We start from the raw sequence: 16,518 nt of genomic DNA on the forward strand, positions 1-16,518 counted from the left end.
CTCCCTTTTAAAACCCTCATTTATACCTTTAATTTGATACCCATATCGTACAAACACATTCTAGAGTCAACCCTGGTCCACCTTTATGGCGATATCTCGAAACGGCGTCCACCTATGGAACTAAGGATTACTCCCTTTTAAAATACTCAGTAACACCTTTCATTTGATACCTTTATGGCGATATCGCGACCACCTATACAACAACCACCACTCCCTTTTAAAACCCTCATTAATACCTTTAGAGTCAACCCTGGTCCACCTTTATGGCGATATTTCGAAACTTCATCCACCTATAGAACTAAGGCCCACTCCCTTTTAAAATACTCACTAACACCATTCGTTTGATGCCCATATTGTACAAACAAATTCTAGGGTCACCCCTGGTCCACCTTTGTGGCGATATCTCGAAACGGCGTCCACCTATGGAACTTGGGATGACTCCCTTTTAAAATACTCATTAACACCTTTCATTTGATACCCATATCGTACAAACACATTCTAGAGTCAACCCTGATCCACCTTTATGGCTATATCCCTAAATGGCGTCCACCTATAGAACTATGGCCCACTCCCTCATAAAATACTCTTTAATGCCTTTCATTTGATACACATGTCATACAAACACATTCCAGGGTTTCCCTTGGTTCATTTTCCTACATGGTTATTTTCCCTTATGTTGTCACCATAGCTCTCAACTGAGTATGTAATGTTCGGTTACACCCGAACTTAACCTTCCTTACTTGTTTTCATATAAATTCACCAATCGAAGAGTTTCAAGTAAACTGCAAGCAACCTACTATAGTGGCATCTGGAAAAAACAAGAAAGAAATTGTTCAGTATTTTATTTTAATTGATCGTAAAGCTTGACATGCACCTATAGGATATACCTTTGTTGAAGTATTTGACTTATATTCTAAATCGTTTTATGTGTTCTACATTGAATTTAACCCTGCATTGTCAAACTTTTTGACATTTTTTTCAAAGTTCATTTAAAAAGCTGAAACCAAAGCTAAGTGTTCTAATCGGGTACTTGAGATATATAAGAAATTTAAAAACAAAATTAATTCGCAGCGATCACTAATTTAAAAAATCATAACATAATTATTTAAAAAAAAATGATTTTTTTTTGTTTGTTTTTTATGTAACAATCTCTCTGAAAGGCATGGTTTACAGCTGCAGTGTGTATCTTCTGAGCATTGTAAAAGTACTTTTTGTACATTTAACTCCCTGCGCCGACATTCTCAACAATGTCGTGTTTCTAAAGGTACAGAAATTGTTTGCAGAGAAAACTGCATTGATTCAAACACAAAAATTGTTTTAGAGGAAAAGCGAGATTTAGAAATTCACATTGCTTCGAACGCTTTATCAAATTCGCATTGCTCGGATATAGAAACCCCGACCATATCAATAGAAAATCATGAACCATATCCGCACTTGTCATTATTTTGTGAACAGCTGAACATTAATTGTAATACTGAAGCCAGTGTAAGCAGAATATGCAACTCTACGAAAACACATTTTTCGAAGGCTTAAAAGAATTTGAGTGCTATATTTTAAACGCACACCAGGAAATACAGATGAGGCGTTTCGAAGGGAATAGAAATATATTTAGAGCTTCTTATAAAAGTCAGTTAAGTAAATTCTCAAACAAGTATAAACGAGAGAACATGATCTCGCAATCTGCATATTTTATACAACCCGAACTTCGCTCATTAGGAGGACGCTGGATAATGAAAAAGAAAAGGGGTAGTAATTCTTTAGCAAGAGCTTTTGTTCAACAGCACTTTCAAATATTCCGATATTAAAAACATTGAGAAACTTTTTTAAAAATGAATTGTTTGCAAAATTGTACTTTAGCAATAATCATAAGTGCAGTGTAGATTTACTAGACGGTTTCTGCTGTTCTCATAGTTTCGCCTTGTCAAGTTTTTTTCAACAAAATACAAACGCTTTACAAATCCAAATTTTTTATGACGATTTGGATGTTGTCAATCCACTAGGCAGTAAAAAGAGTATTCATAAAATCGGTGCGCTATATTTTACAATTAGAAATTTACCATATCAATATAATTCAAAGTTGGAGAATATCCACTTGCTGGCACTTTTCAATTGCGCAAACTTAAAGAATGAAAATGTTACCTTCAATGACGTTCTTCATCCAATTTTAAACGATATAGTACTTCTTGAAAGGAACGGAATTGATGTTAATGGGTTTAATGTAAAAGGCACTATCGTTTCCATATCGCATGACAACTTAGGAGCGAATACATGTATAGGCTTTGTTACTTCTTTGAGGGCAACGCATTACTGCCGATTCTGTAACCTAACTCGAGAAGAAGCCGCCTACATGTTGAATGAAAATTCTGCGAAAAAAATTCTGAAAAAGAGAAGACTATGACGAAGTGTTTTCTTCAAATGCACCTCCAAATAGATATGACCCAGAAACATAAAAAGTATAAAAGTAATACCAGAATTCAATCGTTTACTTTTTTACGACTGTATCGAAAATAATAACGTTGATGTAATGCATGATGTTTTGGAGGGCATTGTTCCTTTTATTTTAAAACACTTTTTTGAGAAAGTAGTTGAAAGAAAAACTCTTTCCATTGATGATATAAATAAAAAAATACAAGCATTTAATTTTGCATTTTTGTATAGGTCAGTAGTTCCCCCCAAGATAGTGCTAAAAAAATCAAAAACCTCCATAGGGCTAACTGCTTCTCAAAATTTATGCCTCATGATACATATCCCATTAATATTTTTTGACATGCACTTGCATTTGCCAACTTTATGGAAAGGGATAACCTCATTATTGAAAATTGTTAATATTGTCATGTCTCCCATTATTTATAAAAAGGATACCGACGTATTAAAATACGCCATTAAAGAACATCTTAAATGCATTTTAGAACAATACAAAACACAATTATTGCCTACACACCACTTTTTAATGCACTACCCATCAGTTATCAGAAAGTTAGGCCCTGTTGTTTATACATGGGCCATGAGGTATGAGGCTAAACACCGTGAAATTCTAAAATATGCAAAACTCAAAAACAATTTTCAAAATATATGTAAATCTCTGGCCAAAAAGTACCAAAGCAAAATGAGCACTTTGTGGAAAGGTGCTTTAATAAACAAAATATCAGTAGGGAAGAAAACAATTATAAACTGCTCTAACGTAGACGAAAATGTCGCCCTTAATCTTTCTATGATTTTACCAGAATATGGAACATATAACATATTTTATTCAACATGGATTGAATATAAATACGGATTCCATTATAGAACAGGATTCATATTATTTTTAAGAAAAGAAAACGAATTTCTTTTATTTGGACAGATAAAAGCCATTTATATTATCAATAGTAGAATAATATTTTATCTTCAATATTATAACACTAAACCCACCAAGCTTTATGAGTGCTATCATATGAATTCTAATATCTATATTAGGGCGGGTCGATTTAAAAATCGCTCATTGCTCTGTGAAAATCATATTCTATGGATCAAAGTAAGAAACTTTGCCGAAGGAACCATACCTCTAAAACGAATTCTGATGTTCTCCCTTTGGGTCGAACTTTTGGGTAGGGGCAATTTCAATTCTACCTGCTGTGTCTTGTGGTGGCTTAAAAAAAACAACACAAGCAATTTTACGATCTGCAACTGTGTCACAGTGATACCTCCATTTTTTAAAACGGTTGAATAAAAAACCCACACAACTATGTTTACGACATGCAAATGCATCACAGTGATGCCTTGGTTTTAAAAGGGGGTTGTAAAAACGCTAATTTCTAATAATTTTTTTTTTTAATTTCTTTTCTATTACTAAGTTAAATTCATTTTTTCATTTACATATGTTCTGACTAAATAAATTTCTAAAGAGAAAAATAAACTCCAAAAAGAAAAAACATAGGCATTTCAAAGTGGGATTTTTCAAAAGTGGGCGATTTTTTTGCCTCCCCACAAATCGACCCGGCCTAATCTATATAATAATAAATGATGTACTTTTTGTGTAAATAGTGGCCTTAAGAATACTTTAAGTTTTAAACTATTACAAAGTCAAATGCTGACATTAACAAGTCATTTTTACTTGTGTAATTAATTGACTCTCACTTTTACTAAATAAAAAAAAAATGTTTGGTTTTATACATAAGAATATGTTAATTATTACACTATTATAAAGTCAAATGCTGACAACAATAAGCCATAAGAATGTGTTACTTGTTTTACTTGTGTATATAAGTGACTCTTTTATTGAATAAAAAAATATTTTTGGTTTTATATACATTTTTTGGGAGATTCTGGAAGTTTTTATACATACATATATAGAGCTGTTTTAACCTTTTTCAGCACTTTTTGGGCACCTATTGGGAGTATTTCTATTACCTATTTAGAGTTAAAACTACCCCTATTGGGAGTATTCCTATTACACCCTTTTGGACTTAAATTTACACCATTCAAGTGCTGTTTCCAAATACTCTTTTTAAGTGTTAAACTTACACCCCTGAAGGAGTCAAAATAACACTCCTTCTGGTGTTACGATAACACTTATTTTAGTTTATATATACAGTAGCACCTTAAAGTTCTGTTTTTAATCCAAACTTTTTTTTCGTGTAGCGGCCACCTCATGATATGTGGCTTCGACAACAGACCCCAACTTGAATTGACCATATCTCGGGAAAAAAATCGAATCGAGGCGTTCGAAAATGGATTTTGTGGGGAAAGAGTTGTTCTCAAAGATACTGTAAGCAGATTTGCACAAAAAATTTCCTATTATTAAAATATAAACTCAAGAAATGCTAAAAACAGCGTTTTCACAATTTTGGGTGAGGATATCTCAAAAACCTGACGTGCTGGACCAAATCTGAGTACGGATTCGGACTCAGCACGCAGAAATATGTCAGAAATGACTTCCTGGTCCGAAAAAAAAACCTTGCAGGCCTGTGTAATAGGTACACATAAGCTCAAACGCATAAACTCCGTGTTGTTATTGTAGGCAATTCTCTTTTAGTTTCGTTTAAAGCTATGCTCTTTTCTGGGACTGGGACTAGGAACTGGACTCGCGCTGAGACTGGAACTGGAGCTGGGACTATGACCGACAAGGTAAGACTGCGATTAGGGATTAGGTTTGATGGATCAAATCTAGTCATTCGCACAATACTCGGGTTAATGCTTGGAATTACTCGCTCAAGAGCTTAAATATTGTAACCACTACCCAAATCTTTCGAAGAAAGCTAGATAGTGATAGAAAACATAATAAGATGCAATTTAAGCAAATACACAGAGAGACGCCTTGTATAGTTTGTCGCCAGGGAATTCCGCTAACATGGCCTTCAACTTAAGCAAAAGAGAAATTGTTTCAGTCTCTGCCGTCAGGAAAATAAGTGGTGGTCTATCCCCGCTGGTGCACTGCTTTAACAGCTACGTGGTTCATGAAGGATGAATAATCTGGAAGTTCATTGCAGAAGAAGATTTGATACAACTCTGATTATTAATGCAGGGTCATATGAAAGTTCTAAATCAGTCCGCCTTTTCTTCAGTAAGGCAATATATTATGAAGGAGCATATAGTTAAGAAAAGCAGCAGGTCGTTTTGTAACTGTGACTCGCAGGGCTATTTGTCCTTGACTGCGACTAAACAGCTGACTCAACCACGGAGCCCAAGAGTTGGTAAAGGGCACGCATTAGCTGCTAAACAAAGTATGCTCGAACAAGCGCATGCCTCGGTATTGTCATTTAAACATAAAACAAGAATTGTCACTCGTCATATTTTTTAAACGGTTTTATTTAGTTTGGCTCTGTGTAGCGAGCGAACGGCCGGTCGGCCCGCGGGCCGTGTTTACGAATTTTGTAATTAAAATTTAAGTAACTTCCCGATAAGCCACAAGCTAGAAACTTGGAATATAGTTCAGAACCTGATGACAATGCAAAATCGCCGCTAGGTGTCGCAAGGATCGAGATATTAAAAAAAAAAGCATTTGTGGTCCGATTTGGCTCATATTTGGAACATAATACATGCATGAATAAAAAGCGACCTATGAAACAAATCGCCGCTAGGTGTCGCAAGGATCGAGATATTCAAAAAATCACATTTGTGGTCCGATTTGGCTCATATCTCAAACCGGTTACTCAACTCAACTAGCTTACTTTGTGTTGTTGTTTTCTGTGCAATTCCCTAATCTACCTAGCGTTTTATTTCCAACAGCTTGTAAAAAAAGCGGATTATATATTATTACCCATCCATGATCTACAAATGCAAACGAGCAACCCTGTAGGAAAAATGTTGGGTTTTTAGCTGGTACAGGAGCATTCCAAGACTGGTACGGACATATCATACGCGTATTTTTAGTTTTCGAACTTAACAAAAGGCAAACTATAACTTTTCCAGGTAAACTATTCAGTGCATTATGATGTATGGTGGATGTCTAAATAAAAATAGAAACCTGCTATGAAATATTTGTATATATTTGTTAAAAATCTAAAATAAGCATGCGTTTGTGCGGGACAGCAAAAAATCACCAGATTCGCTCCGTTACAGAGAGTCACGTACGGACCTATTAACATTTGAAAAAACAAGTAAGGAAGGCTAAGCTCGGGTGTAACCGAACATTACATACTCAGCTGAGAGCTTTGGAGACAAAATAAGGGAAAATCACCATGTAAGAAAATGAACCTAGGGTAACCCTGGAATTTGTTTGTATGACATGGGTATCAAATGGAAGGTAATAAAGAGTATTTTAAAAGGGAGTGGGCCGTAGTTCGAGAAATCGCCATAAAGGTGGGCCAGGGGTGACTCTAGAATATGTTTGTACGATATGGGTATCAATTTATAGGTGGTAATGAGTATTTTAAAAGGGAGTAGGCCTTAGTTCTATAAGTGGACGCCTTTTCGAGATATCGCCATAAAGGTGGATCAGGGGTGACTCTAGAATGTGTTTGTACGATATGGGTATCAAATGAAAGGGGGTAATGTTTGTTTTAAAAGGGAGTGGACCTTAGTTGTATATGTGAAGGCGTTTTCGAAATATAGGCCAAAATGTGGAAAAGGGTGACCCAGAATATCATCTGTCGGGTACCGCTAATATATTTATATATGTAATACCACGAACAGTATTCTTGCCATGATTCCAAGGGCTTTTGATTTCGCCCTGCCGAACTTTTTCATTTTCTTCTACTTAATATAGTTGGTGTCAAACCCATTTTACAAAGTTTTTTCTAAAGTTATATTTTGCGTCAAAAACCAATCCAATCACCATGTTTCATCCCTTTTTTCATATTTAATATAGAATTACGGCAATTTTTTCATTTTTCGAAATTTTCGTTATCGTAAAAGTGGACGTGGATAAGTACGTAAAATGTGTTTAGTAAAGATATATCAATTTTTGCTCAATTTATCGTGTTAACAGCCGAGCGGAAGGACAGACGGCCGACTGTGTATAAAAACTGTACGTGGCTTCAACCGACTTCGCCCATTTTCACAGAAAACAGTTATCGTCATAGAAGATATGCCCTTACCAAATTTCACAAGGATTAGTAAATTTTTGTTCCACTTATGGCATTAAAATTATTCTAGACAAATTAAATGAGAAAGTGCGGAGCCATGCCCATTTTGAAATTTTCTTTTATTTTTGTATTTTGTTGCACCATATCATTACTGGGGTTGAATGTTGACATAATTTGCTTATCTATATTTTTTGTTAAAATTTGACTTTTAAAATTTTTTTTTTTTAAGTGGGCGTGTTCGTCATCCTATGTTACTATGTGTATGTGTTTTTTTCACACTTTCCCCCCGGTTCGGAACTATCGAAAAAGTGCCAATAAATAAACTAGTTATGAAGAAGAAGATATTCTATGTATATAGAACAAGTAAGGAAGGCTAAGTTCGGGTGTAACCGAACATAACATACTCAGTTGAGAGCTATGGAGACAAAATAAGGAAAATCAATCTGGGGTAACCCTGGAATGTGGTTGTATAACATGTGTATCAAATGAAAGGTATTAAAGAGTATTTTAAGAGAGAGTAGGCCATAGTTCTATGGATGAACGCCATTTAGGGATATCGCCATAAAGGTAGACCAGGGCTGACTCTAGAATTTGTTTGTACGATATGGGTATCAAATGAAAGGTGTTACTGAGCATTTTAAGAGGGAGTGGGCCTTAGGTCTATCGGTGGACGCCTTTTCGAGATGTCCCCATTAAGGTGGACCAGGGGTGATTCTATAATGTGTTTGTACGATATGGGTATCAAATGAAAGCTGTTAATGAGTATTTTGAAAAGGAGTGATCCTTAGTTCCATAGGGGGTGTTCCACCAGGGATGTCTGTACGATATGTGCATCAAACGAAAGGTGTTACTGAGCATTTTAAGAGGGAGTGGGCATTAGGTCTATAGGTGGACGCCCTTTCGAGATATCGCCATTAGGGTGGGCCAGGGGTGACTCTAGAATGTTTGTACGATATGGGTATCAAACGAAAGGTGTTACTGAGCATTTTAAGAGGGAGTGGGCATTAGGTCTATAGGTGGACGCCTTTTCGAGATATCGCCATTAGGGTGGGCCAGGGGTGACTCTAGAATGTGTTTGTACGATATGGGTATCAAATGAAAGGTGGTAATGAGTATTTTAAAAGGGAGTAATCCTTAGTTCTATAGGTGGACGCCTTTTCGAGATATCGCCATAAAACTGGACCAAGGGTGACTCTAGAATGTTTGTACGGTATGGGTATCAAACTAAAGGTGTTACTGAGCATTTTAAGAGGGAGTGGGCATTAGGTCTATAGGTGGACGCCTTTTCGAGATATCGCCATTAGGGTGGGCCAGGGTGACTCTAGAATGTGTTTGTACGATATGGGTATCAAATGAAAGGTGGTAATGAGTATTTTAAAAGGGAGTAATCCTTAGTTCTATAGGTGGACGCCTTTTCGAGATATCGCCATTAGGGTGGGCCAGGTGTGACTCTAGAATGTTTGTACGATATGGGTATCAAACGAAAGGTGTTACTGAGCATTTTAAGAGGGAGTGGGCATTAGGTCTATAGGTGGACGCCTTTTCGAGATATCGCCATTAGGGTGGGACAGGGGTGACTCTAGAATGTTTGTACGATATGGGTATCAAACGAAAGGTGTTACTGAGCATTTTAAGAGGGAGTGGACATTAGGTCTATAGGTGGACGCCTTTTCGAGATATCGCCATTAGGGTGGGCCAGGGGTGACTCTAGAATGTTTGTACGATATGGGTATCAAACGAAAGGTGTTACTGAGCATTTTAAGAGGGAGTGGACATTAGGTCTATAGGTGGACGCCTTTTCGAGATATCGCCATTAGGGTGGGCCAGGGTGACTCTAGAATGTGTTTGTACGATATGGGTATCAAATGAAAGGTGGTAATGAGTATTTTAAAAGGGAGTAATCCTTAGTTCTATAGGTGGACGCCTTTTCGAAATATCGCCATTAGGGTGGGCCAGGTGTGACTCTAGAATGTTTGTACGATATGGGTATCAAACGAAAGCTGTTACTGAGCATTTTAAGAGGGAGTGGGCATTAGGTCTATAGGTGGACGCCTTTTCGAGATATCGCCATTAGGGTGGGCCAGGGGTGACTCTAGAATGTTTGTACGATATGGGTATCAAACGAAAGGTGTTACTGAGCATTTTAAGAGGGAGTGGACACTAGGTCTATAGGTGGACGCCTTTTCGAGATATCGCCATTAGGGTGGGCCAGGGGTGACTCTAGAATGTTTGTACGATATGGGTATCAAACGAAAGGTGTTACTGAGCATTTTAAGAGGGAGGGGGCATTAGGTCTATAGGTGGACGCCTTTTCGAGATATCGCCATTAGGGTGGGACAGGGGTGACTCTGGTATGTTTTTGTACGATATGGATATCAAATTAAAGGTATTAATGAGGGTTTTAAAAGCGAGTGGCCCTTAGATGTATATGTGAAGGCGTTCTCGCGATATCGACCAAAATGTGGACCAGGTGATCCAGAAAATCATCTGTCGGGTACTGCTAATTTATTTATATATGCAATACCACTAACAGTATTCCTGCCAAGATTCCAAGGGCTGTTGATTTCGCCTTGTAGAACTTTTTCATTTTCTTCTACTTAATATGGTAGGTGTCACACCCATTTTACAAAGGTTTTTCCAAAGTTATATTTTGCGTCAATAAACCAATCCAGTTACCATGTTTCATCCCTTTTTTCGTGTTTGGTATAGAATTATGGCATTTTTTTCATTTTTCGTAATTTTCGATATCGATAAAGTGGGCGTGGTTATGGTCAGATTTCGCCCATTTTTTATACCAAGAAAAGGTGAGCTCAGGTAAGTACGTGGGATAAGTTTAGTAAAGATATATCGGATTTTGCTCAAGTTATTGTGTTAATGGCCGAGCGGAAGGACAGACGGTGGACTGTGTATAAAAACTGGGCGTGGCTTCTACCGATTTCGCCCATTTTCACAGAGAACAGTTACCGTCATAGAATCTATGCTCCTACCAAATTTGAGAAGGATTGGTAAATTTTTGTTCGACTTATGGCAATAAAAGTATTCTAGACAAACTAAATGAAAATGGGCGGAGCCATGCCCATTTTGAAATTTTCTTTTATTTTTGTATTTTGTTGCATCATATCATTACTGGAGTTGAATTTTGACTTAATTTACTTATATACAGTAAAGATATTAAATTTTTTGTTAAAATTTGAATTCAAAAAATTTTTTTTTTAAAAAGTGGGCGTGTTCTTCATCCAATTTTGCTAATTTTTATTTAGAACATATAGAGTAATAGTAGTAACGTTCCTGCCAAATTTCATCATGATATCTTCAACGACTGCCAAATTACAGCTTGCAAAACTTTTAAATTACCTTCTTGTAAAAGTGGGCGGTGCCACGCCCATTGTCCAAAATCTTACTAATTTTCTATTCTGCGTCATAAGTTCAACCCATCTGCCAAGTTTCGTCGCTTTATCTGTCTTTTGTAATGAGTTATCGCACTTTTTCGGTTTTTCTAAATTTTCGATATCGAAAAAGTGGGCGTGGTTATAGTCCGATATCGTTCATTTTAAATAGCGATCTGAGATGAGTGCTCAGGTACCTACATACCAAATTTCATCAAGATACCTCAAAATTTACTCAAGTTATCGTGTTAACGGACGGACGGACGGACGGACGGACGGACGGACGGACGGACGGACGGACGGACGGACATGGCTCAATCAAATTTTTTTTCGATCCTGATTATTTTGATATATGGAAGTCTATATCTATCTCGATTCCTTTATATATGTACAACCAACCGTTATCCAATCAAACTTAATATACTCTGTGAGCTCTGCTCAACTGAGTATAAAAATGGTTGCAGTGATTATTAAAAGCACTGTTCTAACATAGCAACTTACTTCATTTTGTGTATTACGCTAAATTTACATATTCAAAATACAGGCTTAGTATATTTCCAGAAATGGAATTCTGAATTATTCTTGCTATTTAGTCTGTAGGACGAAAAGATGGTTGCTAAATAAAATGAGGTTAGTGCTAATTTAAATGGGGTTAGTGCTATTTAAATATCTTTTGGCTTGGTACATTGAGATGTGATATATTTAAAACATATTGGCATGGAAAGTTAATAAGGAGAGTATATAGCGAAAATCAGCGAAAATTTACGATTTTCCATGCATGCTCGTGCACCTCTGATGCGCTATGAACCTCTACCGCTCGCTGCATTACATTTTCTTCTGCTTTAACTGGTTCTTATTTGGAACATTAGTTCTAGTGTTAAATAAGAAATTTGTATCGCTTATTACTTACTTCCCATGAATAAAGATTTAGCAATAAACTATTATACGCCGAATTAGTGAAGTAAGAAGAAAAGCAGCCATGTTGAAATGTAAATAAAGTAAGTAAGGAAGGCTAAGTTCGGGCGTGACCGAACATTACATACTCAGCTGCCAAATTACAGCTTGCAAAACTTTTAAATTACCTTCTTTTAAAAGTAGGCGGTGCCACGCCCATTATTCACAATTTTACTAATTTTCTATTCTGCGTCATAAGGTCAACCCACCTACCAAGTTTCATCGCTTTATCCGTCTTTGGTAATGAATTATCGCACTTTTTCGGTTTTTCGTAATTTTCGATATCGAAAAAGTGGGCGTGGTTATAGTCCGAATTCGTTCATTTTAAATAGCGATCTGAGATTAGTGCCCAGGAACTTACGTACCAAATTTCATTAGGATACTCAAAACTTACTCAAGTTGTCGTATTTACGGACAGACGGACGGACATGGCTAAATAAATTTCTTTTTTTTCCAAGATCAGAAGTCTATATCTATCTCGATTAGTTTATGCCGTTACGGGGTACCGCTATGCGAACAAAATTAATATACTCTGTGAGCTCTGCTCAGCTGAGTATAAATATGTACGTGTATATAACAACAACAAGCATAAGTAAATCGGCTGATATCTATGACGTCGGCAGTAAGGATTGCTAGGTTAACATACTGTTATTTTTTTTCGCAAACAAGCGCCAATATGGCTGACATCCATATTACAATATCTTGAACTCTTTGTTTTATGCTGACTTTCCTACGGGGAGTTTCACACTCCTAACAACACTGATATTAATAAACCTTATCAGCAGCTGATTATTAACATAAAAACACAATGTATTAATATTTTCGCCTGCAAACAAGATTTAACTAAAAAAAAAATACTTGTCTCGATTAACTTCCGATGAGTTTTGGGCCGAGCTTCTCTTCCGACCGTAGTGCTCCTTTTAGTTTTCCCTACAAATTGGTGGAACGGGACGGGATGTGCAAGGCAGACGAATTTCCACTGAACAGATTTTCTAGGCAGAAACACACTCGGAGTAATTGCCAAACCACTTCCTATGGGCGACCTCGCTTAGAAAATTTATTTCGAATTGAATAAATTTTTAAGAATTCATGAGCTTAACACCGGCTTATAATAATTGAATTTCGGTTGTTAAGCTCATGAATTCTTAAATATAAGTATAAACTCATTAAACAAACATACATGAATAAATTTTTGTTTTTATTTCTGATGTTATTTTGACCGTGAGTTGAACTGAAGACCCTCGTTGTGAAAGGCGGAGCTCGTTAGTTTAAATACAAAAGACAAATACGTGCTCATAAAGGGTGTGCAATAATAAGATTTCATTTTAATGTTGTAAATTAATCTTCATGTAACTGGTAGTCTAAATTTGTATGCAAATTTGGAAAAAGGTCAAATTAAACAAAAATTGCCCAAGCAATATACCTCAATAACAGTGTCAATTGGGTGATTTGCAGTCAGAGGGAATAACTGAATGTATTTCAATGCAACCTTTCTGACATCTTCTGCTGATAACAAGAACGAGGGGGGTGGAAGGAAGCTAGGAACAAGCGAAAGAGGAAAAAGCGCCACAAGCGATGTATCGGACCCAGAGATAAAATTTAGCGTAAATTCAACCAGCTTTACGATCGAACAACAGGTGAATTCAATCAGAGAAGAAGACTGGAGAAAGGCAGTAGTAGTACGGGAAAAGGCAGCTCAAGAGTTTGCTGCGAGAAATCTTTGGTACAGCAATTAGCATGAGAAGAAAGAAGCTTAAGATGGCACAATGATACAAAAAACACGTATAACACTCGAAATGCCACTAGACCGATCACTTTCTTCGGCTTCTGGTGTTTCCAACGAGAAACAATCAACTCATTCTGTATCTTGTCCACTTTGTGTTAGTTAGAGTTTAGCCGGACTTTGGGCGCTTAAAATTAAAGCTAAGTTGCCTAAGTGACAACTTTAAAGAGCTTAACACTACCTGTAGTTTAAATTGTTAAATTAACTAAATTTTTTAATAAAGGCTAAAGTCGCTAAATACGGTGATACTTTAATATCTCCTCTCGTATTTTTCGGACCTGAAAAAGTTTTCTGCCTTTTCAAGCATAGCTATTTGGAATAGTTGTTTTCAGTTTAATATGAATGAATCTATAAAGGGGTCTTGGAATTTTGGCAATATAATTCTTTCATTTTATTTCGGCCTCACATACATCAACATTTTAATGCATTTTAATAAAAGAGGGGGAGAGTAGTAAGGAGCCAACTTCCTAATATATTTTCCCTTTTAGTTATGCCTTTGTTGGCAGAGTTTCATTTCGAAACACCCTGTAAAAGTGTCATCAAACCTTAATACATTTTTAGAAGAATAAGCAATCTTACGAATCTAGTATAAAAATGGAAGCGTTTCTAGTCACTGCAGCGCTTGCCGGTGCAATTATTTTCCTTGTGTACAAATATTTGACATGGTATCATGCCGTATTTCTGAAGATGGGTTTGGATGGCCCAAAACCAAATATTTTTTTTGGAAATGTTCCCAGTATTATAACCGGCAAACAACCGTTTGTATATGATGTTGATGAGATATATAGGTAAGTTCGTAATATTAAAAATTATCAAAGGCAGATATGTAGGTTGGGTACGAGTTGGCCTAAATTTCTTCCTAAATAAAGAAAGAACTTAAATCACTGGAAACTGTATAATATATATACCAATTGCATCAATTGCTAATTCTAATTGGAATTTAACATGTATGCTTTCAACCCAAATTCAAATGTGAAGTTTCAAAACAAAAAAATTCCTCATTTTTAATTTTATCTTTTTTTTTTTTAATTTGTGCATGCAAATAAATGGCTCTTGTCCATTCAATTCAAGTCAAGTTGGGGCACGAGAATGGGATCCTGCTTCTCAAATAAGGATTACAATCTGCAAATATTTGGGAGTTAAGTGGACTTATTGGCCTGAAATAAGCTATTGGAGGTGACAACATCACAGTATTCAATCCAAGATTGTGGCAAACGTCCCTGTGCATGTGCGCCACTATGCCCGGCAAAAAAAAAAAAACATCGTATAAAACTGAGCCGCTGCGTTCTCTTGTACTGCTACTGCGTTCTCTTGTACTGCTACTGCGTTCTCTTGTACTGCTATCTTGGGATAAGTTCCCTTAGAATATCAGATTATGTACCTAAAATTTAGGCGAATTTGCACCAGCCGTAATCTGTATATATAAAAGAAAGTGGTGTTAGTTACACTACGCATATGAAAATTGGTGGAGAGGTAGCTTAGAACCATGGAACGGACATAGGATACTTTTTATCCCATTCTGGCTAGGGTCTTGAGATCAAAACGTGGACCTGGGTAATACTGGGATGTGTTTGTACAATATGGGTATCAAATTAAAGCTGTTGATGAGTGCTTTAGTGCAGGGTAGTTTTCATACCTATTGGTGACTAGGGTCTCGAGATATAGGCCAAAACGTGGACCCGGGCACCCCTAGAATGTGTTTATACAATATGGATATCAAATGAAAGCTGTTAATGAGTGCTTTAGTACAGGGTAGTTTTCATACCTATTGGTAACTAGGGTCTCGGGATATAGCCCAAAACGTGGACCCGGGTACCCCTAGAATGTGTTTATACAATATCGATATGAAATAAAAGCTGTTGATGAGTTCTTTAGTACAGGATAATTTTCATACAACTGGGAGGCTAGGGTCTCGAGATATGGCCCAAAACGTGGACCCGGGTATCCCTAGAGTGTGTTTATAGAATATGGACATCAGATGAAAGCTGTTGATGAGTGCTTTAGTAGAGGGTAATTTTCATACCCCTGGGCGACTAGGGTCTCGAGATATAGGCCAAAACGTGGACCCGGGTACCTCTAGAATGTGTTTATAGAATATGGATATCAAATGAAAGCTGTTGATGAGTGCTTAAGTGCAGGGTAGTGTTGTTGTTGTTGTTGTAGCGATAAGGTTGCTCCCCGAAGGCTTTGGGGAGTGTTATCGATGTGATGATCCTTTGCCGGATACAAATCCGGTACGCTCCGGTGCCATAGCACCATTAAGGTGCTAGCCCGACCATCTCGGGAACCGTTTATGTGGCCACATTAAACCTTCAGGCCATTCCCTCCCTCCCTACCACCAAGTTCCATGAGGAGCTTGGGGTCACCAGAGCCTCGTCTGTTAGTGAAACAGGATTCGCCGCGGATAGGTGAGGTTGACAATTGGGTTTGGAGAAGCTATATATTGCGCTGGCAACCTGAAAGGTTGCGCTACACAGCCCCTTGAATCTGGTATTTTAGTCGCGATATGGCCCAAAACGTGGCGCGGGTACCCCTAGTGTGTGTTTATAGAATATGGATATCAAATGAAAGCTGTTGATGAGTGCTTTAGTAGAGGGTAATTTTCATACTCCTGGGTGACTAGGGCCTCGAGATATAGGCCAAAACGTGGACCCAGATACCCCTGGAATGTGTTTATAGAATATGGATATCAAATGAAAGCTGTTGATGAGTGCTTTAGTAGAGGGTAATTTTCATACTCCTGGGTGACTAGGGCCTCGAGATATAGGCCAAAACGTGGGCCCGTGAACGCCTAGATAGTGTTTTTACATTATGGGTATCAAATTGAAATTTTTTCACTTTCAAATTTTGTTTTTGTTTTCCATGATGTGTTAAATAAATGTATACAGAA

At 37.1% G+C, this 16,518-nt stretch overlaps 1 protein-coding gene across 3 annotated transcripts in view; it reads left to right on the forward strand.

The window, feature by feature from the left end:
• Positions 1 to 14,235: 14,235 nt before the first annotated feature.
• Positions 14,236 to 16,518, forward strand: part of LOC137248204 (probable cytochrome P450 309a2) — a 48,901-nt gene continuing 46,618 nt past the window's right edge. For all 3 annotated transcript variants that reach the window (XM_067779075.1, XM_067779076.1, XM_067779077.1), the window contains exon 1: positions 14,236 to 14,416. In XM_067779075.1, coding sequence (XP_067635176.1) covers positions 14,316 to 14,416 — 101 coding nt within the window. In that variant the 5' untranslated portion in view covers positions 14,236 to 14,315. The remainder of the gene's footprint in view (positions 14,417 to 16,518) is intronic.

The sequence above is a fragment of the Eurosta solidaginis genome, chromosome 4, assembly GCF_040869045.1.
Source record: "Eurosta solidaginis isolate ZX-2024a chromosome 4, ASM4086904v1, whole genome shotgun sequence".
Lineage (NCBI taxonomy): Eukaryota > Metazoa > Arthropoda > Insecta > Diptera > Tephritidae > Eurosta > Eurosta solidaginis.